Source organism: Oreochromis niloticus, linkage group LG20 (assembly GCF_001858045.2).
Source record: "Oreochromis niloticus isolate F11D_XX linkage group LG20, O_niloticus_UMD_NMBU, whole genome shotgun sequence".
NCBI classification, from domain to species: Eukaryota; Metazoa; Chordata; class Actinopteri; order Cichliformes; family Cichlidae; genus Oreochromis; species Oreochromis niloticus.
The window spans coordinates 29,638,015-29,654,832 of record NC_031984.2 but is presented as its reverse complement, the minus strand read 5'-3'; the positions used below and the strand labels follow the sequence as shown (position 1 = coordinate 29,654,832).

The 16,818-nt window shown below is 40.6% G+C and overlaps 1 protein-coding gene across 2 annotated transcripts in view; it reads right to left on the bottom strand.

Annotated features, from left to right (window-relative positions):
- The window catches only part of LOC100695575 (plexin-A1), a 310,610-nt gene that overhangs the window by 44,011 nt on the left and 249,781 nt on the right, over positions 1–16,818 (bottom strand). For both annotated transcript variants that reach the window (XM_019350036.2, XM_003449115.5), the window contains exons 17-19: positions 12,836–12,929; positions 11,324–11,560; positions 4,805–4,948 (exon numbers count right to left, since the gene is read on the bottom strand). In XM_019350036.2, coding sequence (XP_019205581.1) covers positions 4,805–4,948; positions 11,324–11,560; positions 12,836–12,929 — 475 coding nt within the window. The remainder of the gene's footprint in view (positions 1–4,804; positions 4,949–11,323; positions 11,561–12,835; positions 12,930–16,818) is intronic.

Here is a 16,818-nt window from a genome sequence, read left to right as displayed (position 1 = left end):
AACTGTAAAAGCTGTAATCCATACAGCCAATGCTGTGTGTTTGTGATTAGCTACATATGAGGAGCAGGGTTCTACCTTGCTATGGAGCCAAAATAAAACCCGTTTTCCTTTCTTTTCTAATTTCACAACTCTGCGTGGAGTTTGCATGCTCTCCCTGTGTTTGCCTGGGTTCTCTCCAGCTACTCTGGTTTCCTCCCACAGTCCAACGACATGCAGTTAGTGGGGTTAGGTTAGTTGGTGTCTGTCTCTATGTGTTAGCCCTGCATCAGATTCCCAGCTTCCCAAGTATGACAAGTCCAAACATCAGCTGTGAAGAAGGCCTCTAACCACAATAACAAATTCCCATAACTCTTTGAAACTGTTATTTTATGCAGCGACTTAACATAAAACTGAATCCTCCAGGACACTTAATTTAAATATTAATGACTCTTCACATGTTTATTTTGGGAAAACGGCATTGAATGCCAGTATTCTGTGCGTGTGTCACCACTTCAAGGACTTTTTATAATCTATGACAGCTAATCTGAAATATGTGCTCATATATTTTACATCATGCTTTGAATCCAAAATGCATGAAAAATACATAAGAAACGGCTGCTCTGTTACCCTTCCAATCGTCAGCTGGCGTTAGCTAATCTGAGGTCATTTGCATGTATAAAAGAATGAACCAGGAGGGAGCGTACCTCAGATGACACAAACGTGGCATCAGTTTAAGGAATATTAAGGTGGTGACACATTTGCAAGGCATTTGTCTATTTTTATTCTCCTGTCAGACTGAAGGACTGGGGGAGGAACTTAAAAAGCTGAAGGCCAAAACAACAAACAAGTTTCTTCGAAAACTCAAGGGAGGCACACAGCTGCCAACACACAGCTGAGCATCTGAGGGGACACACAAAGACACACTGACGAACGCGGACGACTTTCCTTACAGTACGCCCACTCGCGCACACGACAACACACAACAAGCCCGTTAAGTCTGGACACCCACTGGGGTCCCCTGTATGTAGGTCATTCTACATGGGGAACATTATTGTGCCACAGCTGTGTCCTTCTCTGCAGCATTCCGCCGCGCGGCACGCACAGGAACAACAACGGGGAAAAAAAGGGTTGATGTGCACATAAACACACCAAAAACAAGCCACTCACTGTAGTCACTCACACACACACACGCGTGCGTGCGTGCACGGGAGAAGAGATAGGAACGGACAGCTCTATTTTTTCTTCGGCTATTGTCAGACGAAGGACTAACTCCACCACCCCCGCCAACACGTCGCATTGCTCTGAGATTCAACATGACATTTCGTTCAAAAAAGAGAAAAGGAGGGCTAAAAAAAGGAAAAGAAAAATCCAAGAGAGATCCACCTTGGAGCTGGCTGGTTCCATTGAGAGCTATCATATTGAATTACATGGATGTGCTGTCAGTGGCTTTCTAGGTATATTGGTTGTAGCTAGCAGGGAGTAAATGTCATAAAGATATAGTGAAATGACTGTGAAAGGACATTGGTGATAAGTTTAAAAAAGGGGTGGAAGGAGGGGAGGGCTTCTGAGTGGGTGCGCTGTCGGGATATTCAGACAAACATCCAAATATATTCGCAGTGAGTGCTGCGTCGCCTGGTTGACGTTTGACCTTCTTCCACACAGATGCTCCGGGAGCTGCGCTGTGATTCTGAAAGTCTGCTCCAGTCAGAGTGAATCAGGGCTTTCAGTCTGGAGTCTGCTGACAGCTCAACGCTTTGGACAAGTAAAGCCGATGACTGCCGCAGGACGCGCTTGGAGGCGCGTTCTCAGAGTTTTCCCGACACTTGCTTTTCCTGCTGTATCATTATTTCTGCAAATATGAAACACTCGAAATGAAAGTGACATCAGCAGCACTCAGACCACGGCTGTTGGTGGAGAAAAAAAAAACAGTTGCGGCTTGAGACGTGACCGTGACTTTTAAAAACAAGCTGCTTTTGCTTGGATTTCCTGGGAGTTGGACCAAAATTTGCACATCAGAAAGGTTTATACAGAAACGAGGTTCCTGGATTAGAGCTTAGAGACAAGCTTAATGTCTTCATATCAGCAGCATCCTGGAGAAACAATTCTATTCTTAATACTACCTTTTATGTTTTCTGCATGGCTCTGAGACTAAGCCTTGTCATGGATATAAACTGTAGCAGATATTTGTAAACTTGCATAACTTACCTAATATGTCACTTCTAGTTTAGTGTTTTGTTGCATCCTCTAGTCACATAAAAAAATCCTCCTAATACCAGATGCTCAGACAACAGGAGTCCTCTCAGCTGCTCAGCAGAGCAGGACGACATCCTGACAGTTACCTGACCGAGACAGCGAGCAACTCACAAAATACCTATATAGGCGTACAGAGGTCCATCAGCAGCCATCAGTCGTGTGTTTTAATGGAACGCTGTGCTATCTAATGTGAGTTTATCCTCCTAAAAAGCAAATTGGTCATTCAAAAACCATTTTTTCAATTATGGTGGCACAGCTGAAAACTGCTCTGCTGATTAAAGAAGCAATGCATTTGGACAATTTAATGTGTCCGGAGCATCAGACTTATAAATAAATAAATAAATTTCAGAGAAATGAAGGAATGAAGTCCATGCAGGAAGTCACCAAACCACTTTGTACAATGTGTACAAAGTGGTCAACAATGTGTGCTACCTTGTTGACAGAGCAGTGAAAACTAGCTCTAACCGAAACAGCTGAAGAAGTGTCAGTATCAACAGAGAAGAGGTGACTAAAGGACATTTGTTATTTCCATCTGCAGTCAAGTATATTTCATAACATGACTTCTTGGATACTCATTTGGTAACTGATTGCAAGCCGTTGCAACCGATGGGCAGCCACTTTCGGATGCCAGGTGATTGCACAGGTTGCCTGGTTTAGGGTAACCTCTCTCTAAACATTTGCAGTCTGACTCTGAGTGCCTGCAATCACCAGACAGGTTGCCAGCATGTTGGCAACTCATCTGTGACGCATCTCTTTGCAATAGGGCACTGACTTAAAAGCTTTGTAGTTGGCAATAGATTTGCAACTGATTGCAACTTGACCGCAATAAATTGCAAACTGATCGCAAACTGACTTCATCTTACTGCTGTCTTATCATCGTCTTGACACACCAAAGTTGATCTGAAAATCGCAATTGACTGCGCATTGTCGCAGACCTGATCCTTGCCTTTGAAGCAGTCACTTCAAAGGCAACGATGCTGCAGTTTCATTGCACACGGTCACAGTAATTTTGATTCAACCACTGTTTTTCCTAGTGTGACTTTAGCATTAGTAATTTCCTTTACATAAAAAGTGTGAAGCTTTCACAGCTCCTGAGCAAGGCCTGCAGACTCAAGTGAGAAAGGTGACTGAAGCTGACACCCTGCTGATGAGTGTTGCTTAAAGGCAGTTTTAACAGTACCTGTCAATCAGCAAACTATGAAATTACCTTCAAGTCCTTTTCAGTGCACTGATGATTATTCAGTTAGCCAACAGGTAGACAATAATCCTTCAGCATGTTTGGATCTGGGACAATTGTTATTATTATGTTTGGATAAGAAACCTAAAGACTTTTTTGTTGGCTTTGGGAAATCACAGTTGTTTCCACTGTTAATGGAGATTTTTGAGACTAAACAATTGATAGACTGAGAGCCTTCATCGTAAAAGGCTAAAAGCCAAAGTGTCTGCTGTGGAAAAAACAGACCTGTGACAGAGTCACTGGTCTCTGTTCACCTAAGTGTGGATGCACGAAGATATGAGGAGTATGGCGCAGGAAAGATGAGTGTTGCTTTGATTAGAGATGAGTGTAGGCGGAGGACTGGCTGGCTGTGGATTTACTGCGGGTTAGGTACATTATATTCCGTGTACTATTAAATGTCTATGCCATCACAGTAAAGTGAAGCTAATAAAAAAAATAAACATGAAAAATGGAAAAAAGGGCACCGAGGGACTCTCAAATCTAAAACCAGCAGCGCCTGCAGCGGAGAAGTGCTGATGCTTGCACAGCTGTTGATGTGGATACGCTTCGGCGGATAGAAAGAAACACGGCTTTGCGTCTGCAGACACGTCTAAAGGTTCAACGTGGTCGTGTTGAGTGCATTATGTGAACAAGTGAACGACTTCCCTGTGAGCAGCACTACTTAATGGATCTGACTCAAGATTAAAAGCACTGCAGTGGCTGAAAGTGTGCCGGTCGACGCTTTAGATTATCAGGGTTCTGGTTCTTGGGGGGTTAAAAAAAAAGTAAACTTCCACCACCTTTTTTTTTGTCTCCATCAACAGTGTAGCTGATATGAAGGCCAATAAAGATCAACATGTTAATTAAGCGTAACATATTTAACAGCAGCCTTGTTGTGCAAGCTCACTGAAGCACATCCTGGATCTGTCAGAGGAAACTGTTTAGAAAAGACATGAGGGGCTATTCACACAACTCAACAACAAGGTTAGAGTGACATTACAGGCTGAGATTGTCAGACCAGAATATTTCCATATTCATCAACAGGAATTACTGGGTCAGCGTGGACACACCAGGAACAGCTTGTTATATTTTCCGGCCTTTTTTAAAAAAAAATAAATTGCTTCTTGTCAAAGAATCCTGCAACACCGAAAGCTGACCCAGTAATTATATTAGGAAAGAAGTCTACCATGAAGGTCCCAGCCCATAATATTGAGCAACCTCCCTTTTTATATACCCCTCCTTCGATGGCGCTGATAATGCAGGACAGAAAAGTCAAGCAATTTAGTAAACCAAAGTCGCGTCAGGTCATCGTGCCTGGCGGGGACAGAGATGAAGAGGCAGGAGCTGTGATCTGACCGTGACTTTGTGCTGTCCGGTGAGGTTGGGCCATTCGCAGAGCAGCTGGCTCTCAGACAGGGTGAGGATGCAGGGAGTCTCTCCAATCAGCACCGTATAGTTCAGGCGACTGTTGCCCGGAGCCGCTGGGATCAGGTTACGGCCCTAAAAAACACACACAGGGAGAGAAGTAATGAGGAAGGCACTCGGCTCATCGTCAGGACGCTTTATTTGCAGGCCCGACAATATGATTTCTTTCTTTTGTTGAACTCCAACGTGAGAAAAATGTAACCATGAGCTTTTCTTTTTAAATTACGTTTATCTATCCACCTTTCTTGACAGCTCACAATGAACTTGTTCAGAACATTTTTTTGCTAATGATATGATTTTCACATCTTTGATGAAAATCACTCCAGTTTCTGCATAACTGGCGAGAAAGTCAGTGACAATAAATTTGCTAATTTAATATCCCTTAAAGGATAAAACTGGTGGTTCTCCGTATTCTTCAGCTAACAAATGCCATTGAAAACATGACGCTTATACAAGGTCAAATATATACAGTGTCATAAAAAACATTCATCTTCAACGACAGCTGGGTCCTGCAATTTCTTGCAGTTATTGCTTGAAATCAAGCAAACATGTGAAGCTGTTTCTGTTGCCTTTATCACTGTGCAGGAACATTTCACCAAGGGACATATAAAGGGTTAGGTTGTTGATATTTCGGCTTTTATTTCTATTTGATTTTCAATTTACAATACAAATCAACTGTGGACTGAGGGAGTTTCATGGAATTTGAATCATTAAATCATCAAATAGTTGTTTTTGTCATCAGACAATGTGAAGCCTTTTGAAGCTTCATCATCAGCGACAAGTAAACCCCAACGCTGTGCTAATATGGGACTTTTGAGTTTTTAAAATTGCTGTTCCAATTATTGAAAGGGGAAAAAATCTAATAAACATAAGTTACTATGAAAAACCCACAACCCCAAAGTTTTTCTTTCTGTTTTATCACTCATTTTCAATTTTGTCTTTTTATCTGACCATTTTCATTTTTAAGACACTTAACACTGACCTACCTATGAATTATTCATAAAAAAGTCACTATTAGTCAAAGGAAGAAACAGTGTTCTGTCTACGCATAACAGACAACTTAGCAAAAAATGTTACACACACATTATTTGCAAAGCACAAAGACTCTTTAAAAAATACCAAAGATAACAGTCGGACAGACATTAAATTGTATTTTTTGTACTGACAAATTCCCAAAGAGCTATTAGCCAAAAACTTGGCATATCTCGACATGTCATGCAGTGTGTCCTTAAAGAATTAGAAGAAAGGTGTCAAGTGGAAGACAAAAGAATAAGTGGCAGAACTAAAAAGGATGAACAGCATCTGAAAGTCATGTCCTTAAGACCTGACACAACACCATTAACTGGACTATCAACACGGGACCATCAGCTGAAGGGCAAGCATCAAACCCTTCACCTGATCTGTTTACAGCCTCATTGGACATAGTCTCAATGGAAGAATGGCTGTTCTTAAGGAAGGAAAACAGAGAAAAAAGGCTGAGGTATGGAAAGGTATCAAATTACACAAGAACTGGGCCGAAAATCAGTGGTGACAGATCTTATCTAGTAGTTGGGTCAAATCATTGTGAATATGTATGGAAGACATCAGGACGGAGGTACAACAGTGAGGGTCTACAGCCATCTATAAAACATGGTGGAGGCCATCTGGAAAGTGTCTGATTGGCCATGGCTTCATTTTTTAGGGTTAAAATGATCCCACACACACTGCCATGCCGTACAAGCATCCTTGGATAGAAAAAAACACTATCGGTCATGGATTGGCCTCCCCAGAGCCCGGAATTCACCGTTAGTGAAGCAGTGTGGGATCATCTTGTCAGAGAATAATAAAAAAGAGAGTCAATATCCAAAGAAGAGCTTTGAATGTCCTTCAAGAAGCCTGGAGACCTATTCCTGAAGACTAGAAAGCTTGCCAAACAGAGTTCAGTGTTGAAGAATAAAGGTGCTCATACCAAATGTTGACTTTCCAATTTCCTTAGATTGGAAAAAGTCTGTTTTTGCCTTATATACTGCCTTAAATCACTGCACTTTTTCCTATTTTGAAGCAAAATGTAAAGAAATGAAGGATGGCTTAGTGCCTTTGCATAGTACTGTATAAAGCCAGTCATGTTTTCCTCAAAAACAGTTGCTTTTCATCATTAGTAATATCTTAGACCTCACAGATTACTGCACCAGTTTCCAAGCATCAGTTGGTGCTTGTAACTGATACTCCAGATACAGCACTGTTCTTTGATAGTTCTCATCCTGTTTTTCCTTGACTTGGTCATTATTTTCAAGCCAAACACTCAGGAAATAAGTGAGAAATAAGTTTAGCAAACCCTACTGTATGTATACCAGAGGAAATAATATTACTGGGGGGGCATACAAACCCACACAGATAGTTTTTTTTCTTATGTCCTGTACTCAACACAAAGTCTGCACCCTCAAGGTGTGTAAATTCTAACATTTGTCAATTTCCGTTCCAGTCTTTCATTTCAATATCTAGTGCGATTTGATATACACTCTGCCTGTGATGGAAGGAGGAGGCAGTTAGTGGTGTGAAAAGAAGGAACCGGAGTTAACAGCAAGAAAACATGGAAGAAAAAAAACAAATACAGGGGGAGAGACGAATACAAAGAAAACAAGGCTGATAGGAAATGTGGTGAGAAAAGGCACGAGCGGAGAAAGAGATTACGAGAGAGGTAGGAAAAGATGAAAGGGGCGCGCTCGAAAATGAGAAAGAAAGGGAACGAACGCGAAAACAGAGCGAGCGAGTCAGACAGACAGAGGACAGGAGTGAGAGAGGAGATAGCTGCGGCGTCTCCCGCTGGCTTAGCAGTGGGTCACAGAGACAGACTCCGTTTTCCAATCCCATCGTCTCTGCAGGCCGCCACCCAGCCCCGCTCTGCAACCCTGTAAACATGCATCCCATTCCATCTCGCAAACTCGCACACACACACGTGCGCTCACAGCTTCCTGGCCACATACAGGCAGAGTTCATGCCAAACAAGCACTGGAGTTGCAGCCACACACAGAGCTGTTGCCACACATAAACACAACAGGCAAGAAGCATCATGCAGGGACACGCTCTCAAAAACACACAAGCACACACATCGAAGCACTCACAAACCACCAAGACCAGATGAATGTTTTTTTTTATTTCTCTTTCTCCTTCTTCTTCTTTCTCTCTCCGTCTCACTAACATTACCTCAGTAAAAACACACCCGACACTACAGATGAGAAATTAATTGCGTGACAGGCGCGGTGCACGCATCTGAGGAACGCTACCCCCACATCCCATCTCGCCAAATTGCATTTTTGTCCATCTCATCAGTGCTTCCAGTGGGTAGGCAGTTTCACCAACAAGCCAAGCAGGAGATTTGGCAATTACTGAGAGGCTCACTGCTAATAAATTATCATTTAAGAAATAAATTACGGCGGGTACGCCGCTTTCAATCTCTTTATGGAAATAAACAGCGTAGCGCACTCTCTCTGTGATAACATAAGAGATAGTCAAGGCACATTCGAGCCAAAGCTACAGCACATCGGCGTGACACTGATCTTTAAAGAAATGTATTCTGCTTTGTGTCTTTACAGTATGTGCGCTCTCCGTAGAGCTTACTTATGCTTTAAAGCCCATATTTAAAAGGACGGCGTGCACCTTTTGTCTCAACCCGGCTCAGTTTTTTCTCCACCGATTATTTTAATATCATAAATATATTCTCTCCAAAACAGCCGCGTTAATTCCTTTTCAGCTACTCTCGGGCTAAACATTTCAGGTGAGCTGGGTGAGATAATGCAATGAGGCATACGCACAACTCAGAAAGTCCCAATTAATTTCCCATACTTATATCCAATCACAGTTAATGAAAAAAATAAATAAATAACTGAAAACCAATGTAATCCAAACCTTTAGGCCTGTGCGTTTCCATACTGGCCTTTCAGCTCCAAAGAATTAATTACACAAATTGAAAGAACTGCTATTTAACAGACCTCGAGGCTGTGGGCGAGGACGGTAGTCAGTGAAGCTGCTGTTACTTACTGAAGGACGGATTCTGGCCTTGGTGCGTGTGGACATTTGCTTTCACCTGCCAATTATGAATTTGTGAAGGTTTTTTTAAAATTATTTTTACCAAAAGACCTTAACACATTTGAAAGTTTTTTCTTTTTTTTCTAAGAAGAAAAACAGCTTGTGAGAGCGTGTTTATGTGTGTCCCTCAAAGCTGGTTTAGCCTTTATTAACAGAAGACAAGTTCAATATGTTTGAAACTTTTGTGGTTAATATGAGAGTAAAAAACCTTGGCAGAAAACTGTCTACAAAGTAAAACAAATGAAATGAATGGTTTAAATTAAAAAACAAAAATATAGTTCGTTGGTTTATTTTTGTGTTCTACAGAGTTCTTCCTTTACAGAAAGTAACTGTCACTCATAACACCCTCCGTCAACACCAGTTGTCAAATCAGAGCAAAGCAATCGACGCTCGCCATGGCAGGCCTGTCAAGCTTTGAAATTCCTGCACACGAGCCTCTGGGAGACATGCTGACCTTTAACAAGCCTAGAGAGTGCCGTCCTTTGTTGACTTTCATCAACCAAAAGTATAAACACAGAAGTGTACGATATGGGTAAAGCAAAGGCCCTCTTTAATCTGGTCTAATATAAAGCACAAGCTTTAGCATACACAAGCTAGTTAGCTATTTAGCTATTTAGCTCGTTAGCTTACTACTTACAAAGATACCTAAAAGTTTCTGTCAGGGTTTAGTACAAATTTTAGTTTTTCTCCTTGGCTCAGAGTGATTGCTGACGTGAACTTTGGCAAACACATGGATTAATCGTTCTCTCATTTTTGCTATATAACTTTGCACTGTCCACTTTCTGCTGTGACAAAACAAACTTCCCATGTGTGGGACTAATAAGGGTTATCTTATCTTATCTTATCTTATCTTATCTTATCTCTTATCTCTTAACATGCTAAAGTGCGATAACGTCCCATTTGAAATGCTGTCATTTTAATGAAGTTAATTCTTTTAAGGCTCTTCTACTCCGTCACCTTGTAAGGGGATTTGCATGGATTTAGATCTAAATGGTGATATTTATTAAAACTAATCAATTATCATATTTAAGTAAGTTCCATGATAGCTTAAAACAGTGATGCCCAAAGTGTGGTGATCCACAAAGGAACATGAGGTAGACAGAAATAACAGGATTTGAGTTTGAAATTTCTGTTGTACAGTTACATAATGAGATAAAGGTATCTACTTATGTAAAAAGAAAATTAAGTGGTAATAGGGGGTGGCTGGTTTGTGATATTACTATTTTTAAATGCAATATTCTCTCACTGAAGTTTGTGTCCCAGTGGCAGGTGGGTCACACATTGGCCTTAACTGACTGGGTAGCTTCAGCAATTTATAACTGACAGCCTGTGTTGTTTATAATTTTCGAATACAAATTTCAAGGAAGCATATCACTTTCTCTTTTATTTTGATTAGAGTAAATATTTAAGATTTGGTGGGATTTCATGGTTTTTAAATGGGCCACTTGATCTCGGGAAAGGCTGGTTTAGAACAACAACCATCTAACAATTTTCAGTAACATACTTACTAAATACTGGGACAAACCAGAGTAACATACAGTGTCATATAAGGCAACACTGTTTCTTTCATTAGATTCTACATGGAACAACTAATACTATCTTTGCAATGTAGCTTTTCCATTCATCTTTAGTACAATATATATGAATCCATAATCAACTGAAAAATGAAAACTAATTTTAAAAAACCTAACAAACATGGGTTCGTGTTTATTTAATCAGTAGTCATTACTTAGAAATGAGAAGGAATATTGTCCATGAAGGTGTCAAAGAAAAATAAAACCTAATAATGACTGAGCTCTGATTTCTGAGTGATAAATTAAAAAATGTGTTACAAATGTAGGAGCAGTTATAAAAAAGGCATGGGCTAACAAAAATGTAATTAAATTCTTTTTTTTAATCAGACGTGACCTGACTGATCAATACAAGCTCGGGGAAACCTTTTAGTGCCTATCAGCCAATACCAGATAAAAACTGTTGATTCCACAATGGGGGAAAAAACTAAATAAATGTTCTCTTTCTACTTCCCACGGCACGAAAGTTTTTCATATAAAGAGTCAAGTGAAAGAAAAACATCTCTTTATACACCTCTAACCAAAGAAAGTAGTGAATGTGGCAACTTTTAATTTTGTGTAGGTGTCAAAAGCCTTATTCCCGTTCCACTTAAAGGTAAGTAAAAGGTGTCCAAAGGTAACATTAATGTGTACTTGAATCTCTTTTATCTTCACAGCTGCATTATACAGTGTGTCCCTGACAAGTTAAAAAGTGTATACAAAGCCTCCTAGTACTGTGCCAATGCTAGACAGTGTTAGACAAAAACCTCAGATCAAGCAGACCGAGGAAATAAACTGAATGGTACAGCCAGCTGGAGAAGTGTTCCTTTCTGACCTTGAGAATAAGTGGCGATGTGGGTTTGAGCTCCAGTATCCCAGAGGGGCTTAACGGTTCAAACACCGGGTCGGGGTAGTAGCTGAATGTCTCGTTGACCACCACCAGAGCGTTCACGTTGTCCATGTAGAACCCAATCTCATCGGGACCGGTGCCAGTCTCGGAAAAACCAAGCTCCGAGTCCGCCACTGACGGAGCGAGGCACACCATGACTGAATTGTTATACACTGTGCAGTTCTGAAAGTGAGACATGAAAGAGAAATGTTTTTAGTCCTGCTGAGCAGCTACCATACACAGTCCAATCTAGATTGGGACAAATCCCAAACACTTAAATTGCTAAACACTTAAACACTAATGTTGTTGTAGTTTTATTTACAAGGTGGTTACATGCTGAGTAAAAAAAAGGCAGAATTGCCTCTTTTAGAAATAACCTGCAGGCTATAATTTTCTTTTTAAATGGATCTGTTGGGCATAATAACCCATCCTTTTTAAAGTCAATGCCCTGTGAAACTACAATGCTGTTAGGCCTATTGGAAATGTAAATTGGTTGCAAATTTATGATCAGCTGTTAATAACGGGCAATGTGCTCCGTGCCTTTGCTTGTACCTGAGAGTGTATTTACACTATTGCTTTGGAGAATACATGAATACATGATGTCATGGCCGTGTTTGCATTAATTTATAAAACTGCTTGGCTACTACGGTCTTAGATGCAACACATTTTATTATTAAATGTAACAGCAAAGTTTAAATTATGCCTTTTTTCCTTGTAATGGATTGCCTATCATATGTATGTCTGCAGTCTTGCAAATAGCAACCAAATCCTGGACTGGAAGTAAGAAAAACGTAACTGTGATTTGTTGTAAACGGATGCCAGCATTCAAAAGTCCTTTAAGTACAAAGTAGCGCTTTGATAAAGAGCTGTTTGAGATGCATCCTGTAGGCTGTTTCCCCTCCATAAATGGCAGCTTTATCCGCAGATTGAAGTGCATTAGTGTTGTTTGTAGTTCAGTCCTTAACCCTGACAACTACAAAGATTCAACTCATATTGACAATCACCAAAGTCCTTTGCGAACACTGTTAATAGAAGGGACGAAATTCCTCAACTCTGCAAACAGGACGTGAGGTTCTGTGTGGATTTTCTAGCTCTAGCCTCACTAAAGCATGCGTAGCCTCTGATGCTGTCTGTTTTTTTTCTGTAAAACTCTGCACAGTGCGGTGACATTTGAAAAGCTTTATGGCCCGGGGTAGTGTTAGATGTCTGAAGCCGGAGCTGCCGAACGAGGAGTCGTGAGCAACACTCAGAGACAAACTGTCTGCCACCTTCAGCGGCACATAGAAGAAGCTTTTTGGAAATGTGCTGTTGTACACAGAGAGGTCTGTTTCAGAGTATTTGTCAGTTAATGTATGTATCTAGGTGTATATCTGAATAATGTATACTGTAAGCACTCTGCAGCTGGGTGTTAGCATAGATGCTTGTGCATGCTGGTGTGTCAGTCACATCAGTACTCACATGAAAGGACTCTGCCTGTCCATACTTGGCCCTGATCTTTGGCTCTCGGATGGTTGCGAGGTTGGTCCCGCTCACTGTCAGCAGAGTTCCACCACTGTGAAACAAGAAGAGAGTAGATAAATATTATCTGCCTCAATCTGTTTGCAATCACATGAAGATGTTCATATGATTCATTGAAATGAAGTGATATATGCTGCATAGATGGATGATAGTCACCCAAAGGTTTAGATAACAGATAGAATGCTGAATGGACAGGTTCTTATATGCCGCTTTTCTATTCTATCCGAGCACTCAAAGCACTTCATACAACTTGCCTCATTCACTCATTCAAAAATGCACTTTTTTAATACAAGTGCTTACTATCACATTCACACACATTCATAGAGCAACCAGGGTTAGTATCTTGCCTAAGGATATTTGGCATGTAGACTGGAGCAGCTAGAAATCAAACCACCAACCTTCTCAGTAGAGGACCTGCTCTACCTCCTGAGCTACAGACTCTCCAAGTTGAATAGTGAGAAACTTAAAGTGACTTCTGCTCTCTTAAAGCAGGACCACAATCCATAACCTTAACTATTTTCTACCACAAATATGTTGTTTTGAATATCTACTCATTTTCTTATATTTTGCTATATAAAGAAAAATCTTGTCATTTTGTGGTCTTGATATTATAACTGATCAGTTTACTCATTTAACTCTGCCGCATGAATAATTCAAGAAGAAAAAAGGCACCTAACTCAAGGGATTAACCAACATTGTGTCTAAACATAAAAATGAGCAATTTAGCAAAGAACCAATTTTAAATTATATCTTAACAAACCACACGATTGGCTCTTCAGTTGATCTATCTACTGTTTGCTGTTGTAGCTCAGGAACAACAGCGAGGGTCCACAGCTGTGTTTAAAACACAGTGGATGCTCTGTCAGGTTTGGGGCTGCCTTTCAGCCAGTGGTGTTGGACGTCTCGTCAAAATCAATGGAGTTATGAAAGCAGAAAACATCAGATTTTGATCCACCAAACAATACAATCTGGAAAGTGTCTGACTGGCAACAGCTTTGCGTTTCAGCATGACAATGATCCCAAACATATTCCCCTAAACAGAAAAACAGTATCACTCGTGAATTGGCCTCCACCCAGTGTTGAACTTCATTGTTATTAAAGCAGTGTGGGATCATCTTTACAGAAGATGGAACAAAAGGCAGCTGACATCCAAACAAATGTCCTTTGAGAAGCCTGACGAACCACTTAAAGAAAAGATAAGGAAGCTTGCCTAAGAGAGTTCAGACTGTGTTGAAGAATTGGGCCCAAATCATTACTTGGTCAATGTTTGTGACTTTACTAGTTTAATGACGGTACACATTACAGTGAACACTTTACAGAGACACGGTGCAGCAAGACTGTATTTTGCTAATTAGAAGTTTAAATTATTCAACAAATGTTTTCCATGATGTTCAAAGAAAGTGTAACCCAGGCAACACACTGCTTGATCCAAAAATATATTTATTTTCGCTTATTACTATGATGTTAGTGTAATTCCTTCAAGGCAGATTTGATTAACATGAAAAATTATTTAAGAAGCAGAATTAACACTGACATTTGCAGGAACATTTTTTTTCCTCCCTTATTAAAACGGTGCAGTTCGGCACCACTTTCCAGCTTTTTTGTTAAACGCTTCGAAAGCTTTCATGAAATGTTGGAACAGTTTGACTACTTTTCTAGGAATTAAAGAAAGTTTGCTCCAAGCTTAGAGCGGAGTACCATGGGCACCAGGGAGGATTTTGAAAATCATCTTTATAGGGGAATTTACAACACAAAATAAAAAAAGGAGAAACAGAATGTAAGATCCACTATATCAGGGGTGGGGAACTCCAGGCCTCGAGGGCCGGTGTCCTGCAGGTTTTAGTTGTGTCCTTGATCCAACACAGCTGATTTAAATGGCTGAATGACCTCCTCAACATCAGTTCTCCAAAGGCCTGGCAGGCAATGCCAACACTAATCATTTGATTCAGGTGTGTTGACCCAGGGTGAGATCTAAAACCTGCAGGACACCGGCCCTCGAGGCCTGGAGTTCCCCACCCCTGCAATATACATACAAATCTATCTACAGTCACGGTGTTTGCCTTGAGCAGGTGTACTGGACTGAATACAGCAAATCACCATGGCAGAATTTAGCTGAACTGCCAGGCATCATTTTTGGTAGTGTTGGTGCAGATCAGACCATCTTGTTTAAAAAAAGTTTGTTTACTTCAGTCATTTTTCAAAAAATTCTTTTTTTTTTTTGCCATATTTGTGTCAAACAATGTTTATCTGGTTATCAAATCCTTCTGGACAAAGTGGCCAATATTCAGTTGCATCTCTTTTTGCTGTTATCCAAAGTGATTGGTGGTTTTCTTGTCATGACCCTCAATGCACGATTATAAACACTGTGAGAGAGTCGTGAAGTTCATGGAAAATATAAAACCTTTATCGCAGAGGGCTCTTGCCACCTGCAAAGGGAATGAAGTTAGCCTTACATTTTCACAGCTACACTTAAATTGGATTTACAAGGTTTTCTCGAACCTTTCTTACCTTCTCAACACTCGCCTTGTTTTGCAGTTGCAGTTTGTGCACCTGTGTGCTGTCTTCCTCTAGAAGATCAGCGCTTTCACCGCTGCTGGGCTATCTGTGCCACTGAGAGATATTGTTTCTAAGACCCACTATCATGTGTCTTTCTACAAGATTCTCACTGTCTGGAGGGGTTGGTATTGTAGTTCCTATCACTGCTGTCTGAAATAAAAGGCTGGAATAAAACCATGTATTTTGAAGAAATCACAAACATCGTATACCTCCCTTACCACACAAGGATGCTAAGGTATTTTTGCAAACCCAAAAACACAGATATCCACAGGATATTTCTATACCATGGTGAATTCTCTAGTTCAACTAGCCAGTGATAAAAGTAAAAACTTACTGACAGAAAAAATCTCAGGGTCTTTCTGAGGCTGTGTGGCTGGCTTGATGCAGAATGTACTACACCTAATTCTCTCACTCAGAGATTCCTAAGCCTGACTGCTGCCTCTGCTATCTACACCTTAAAGACAAGTGTTTTTCAGATTTACTCTCTGTTGCTTGGGAATATTTGGTGGTATCAACTCTGTCGGGGGAAACTGCTGAAGAAGGGATTTGCTTCATTGCCCCTACACTCTTTTTTCCCCTGTTCTTCGATCTTGGAAAGATTTAACCCAAAGAACAACTTGAAACAAAGATATTTTGGTGTGTCTTGATCAGTCATCTTTGCAGACTTCTAAGCCCTGGGGTTTTAACAACAGATGGCCAATAAAACTGTAAGGCTTTCCCTGTTCCTTCTCCCGTTACCCTTGCTATCTTACTGCAAATCTTCCATGATCCAAGGTAACGGTTGGCTTTCACAAATCCAACGACTCTGTGAGTACTCAAGGTGATGAACTTCTCACAATAAATATCCTTTTGACTTTTTATTATTTGACAAAAAGAGAAGGAATATATTCACTAATTTTAGCTTTTGAAGGTGACTTTAAAACTCTCAGAGCATGCTAAGCTGACAGTCTTTCCCGTCCCTGAACCAGACAACATGCAACATGTACCCACTAAGGAAGGCTATCGAGGTTCTTAGCCATCTAACTCATGGTAGTTTTGAGAGCTTGAAAAGAATGTAACAGGACTTTTTGTTTGTTTGTTTGCTTTAAGACATTTCCCACTAGATGGAACGTGACTCCTAGAACTTTCTGCTATGCCTACTACAAGGTAATAGGGGTTTATTACCCTGAAGTCTCCACCAGTTGTTTTAGAACTGAAGAAGTCTCTTGAATGAGAGGTGAAGCTCTGAAGGCAGGCTCTTCCTATGTTAGTATGAACAGCAGTTCAGTGAGGGGAAGTTAAGGGCTTCCTGCAGGATTAGACAATTGATCATGGCAGCACATCCACAGGATATAATAAATACCATATAGCCAGACACAAATTCTGTC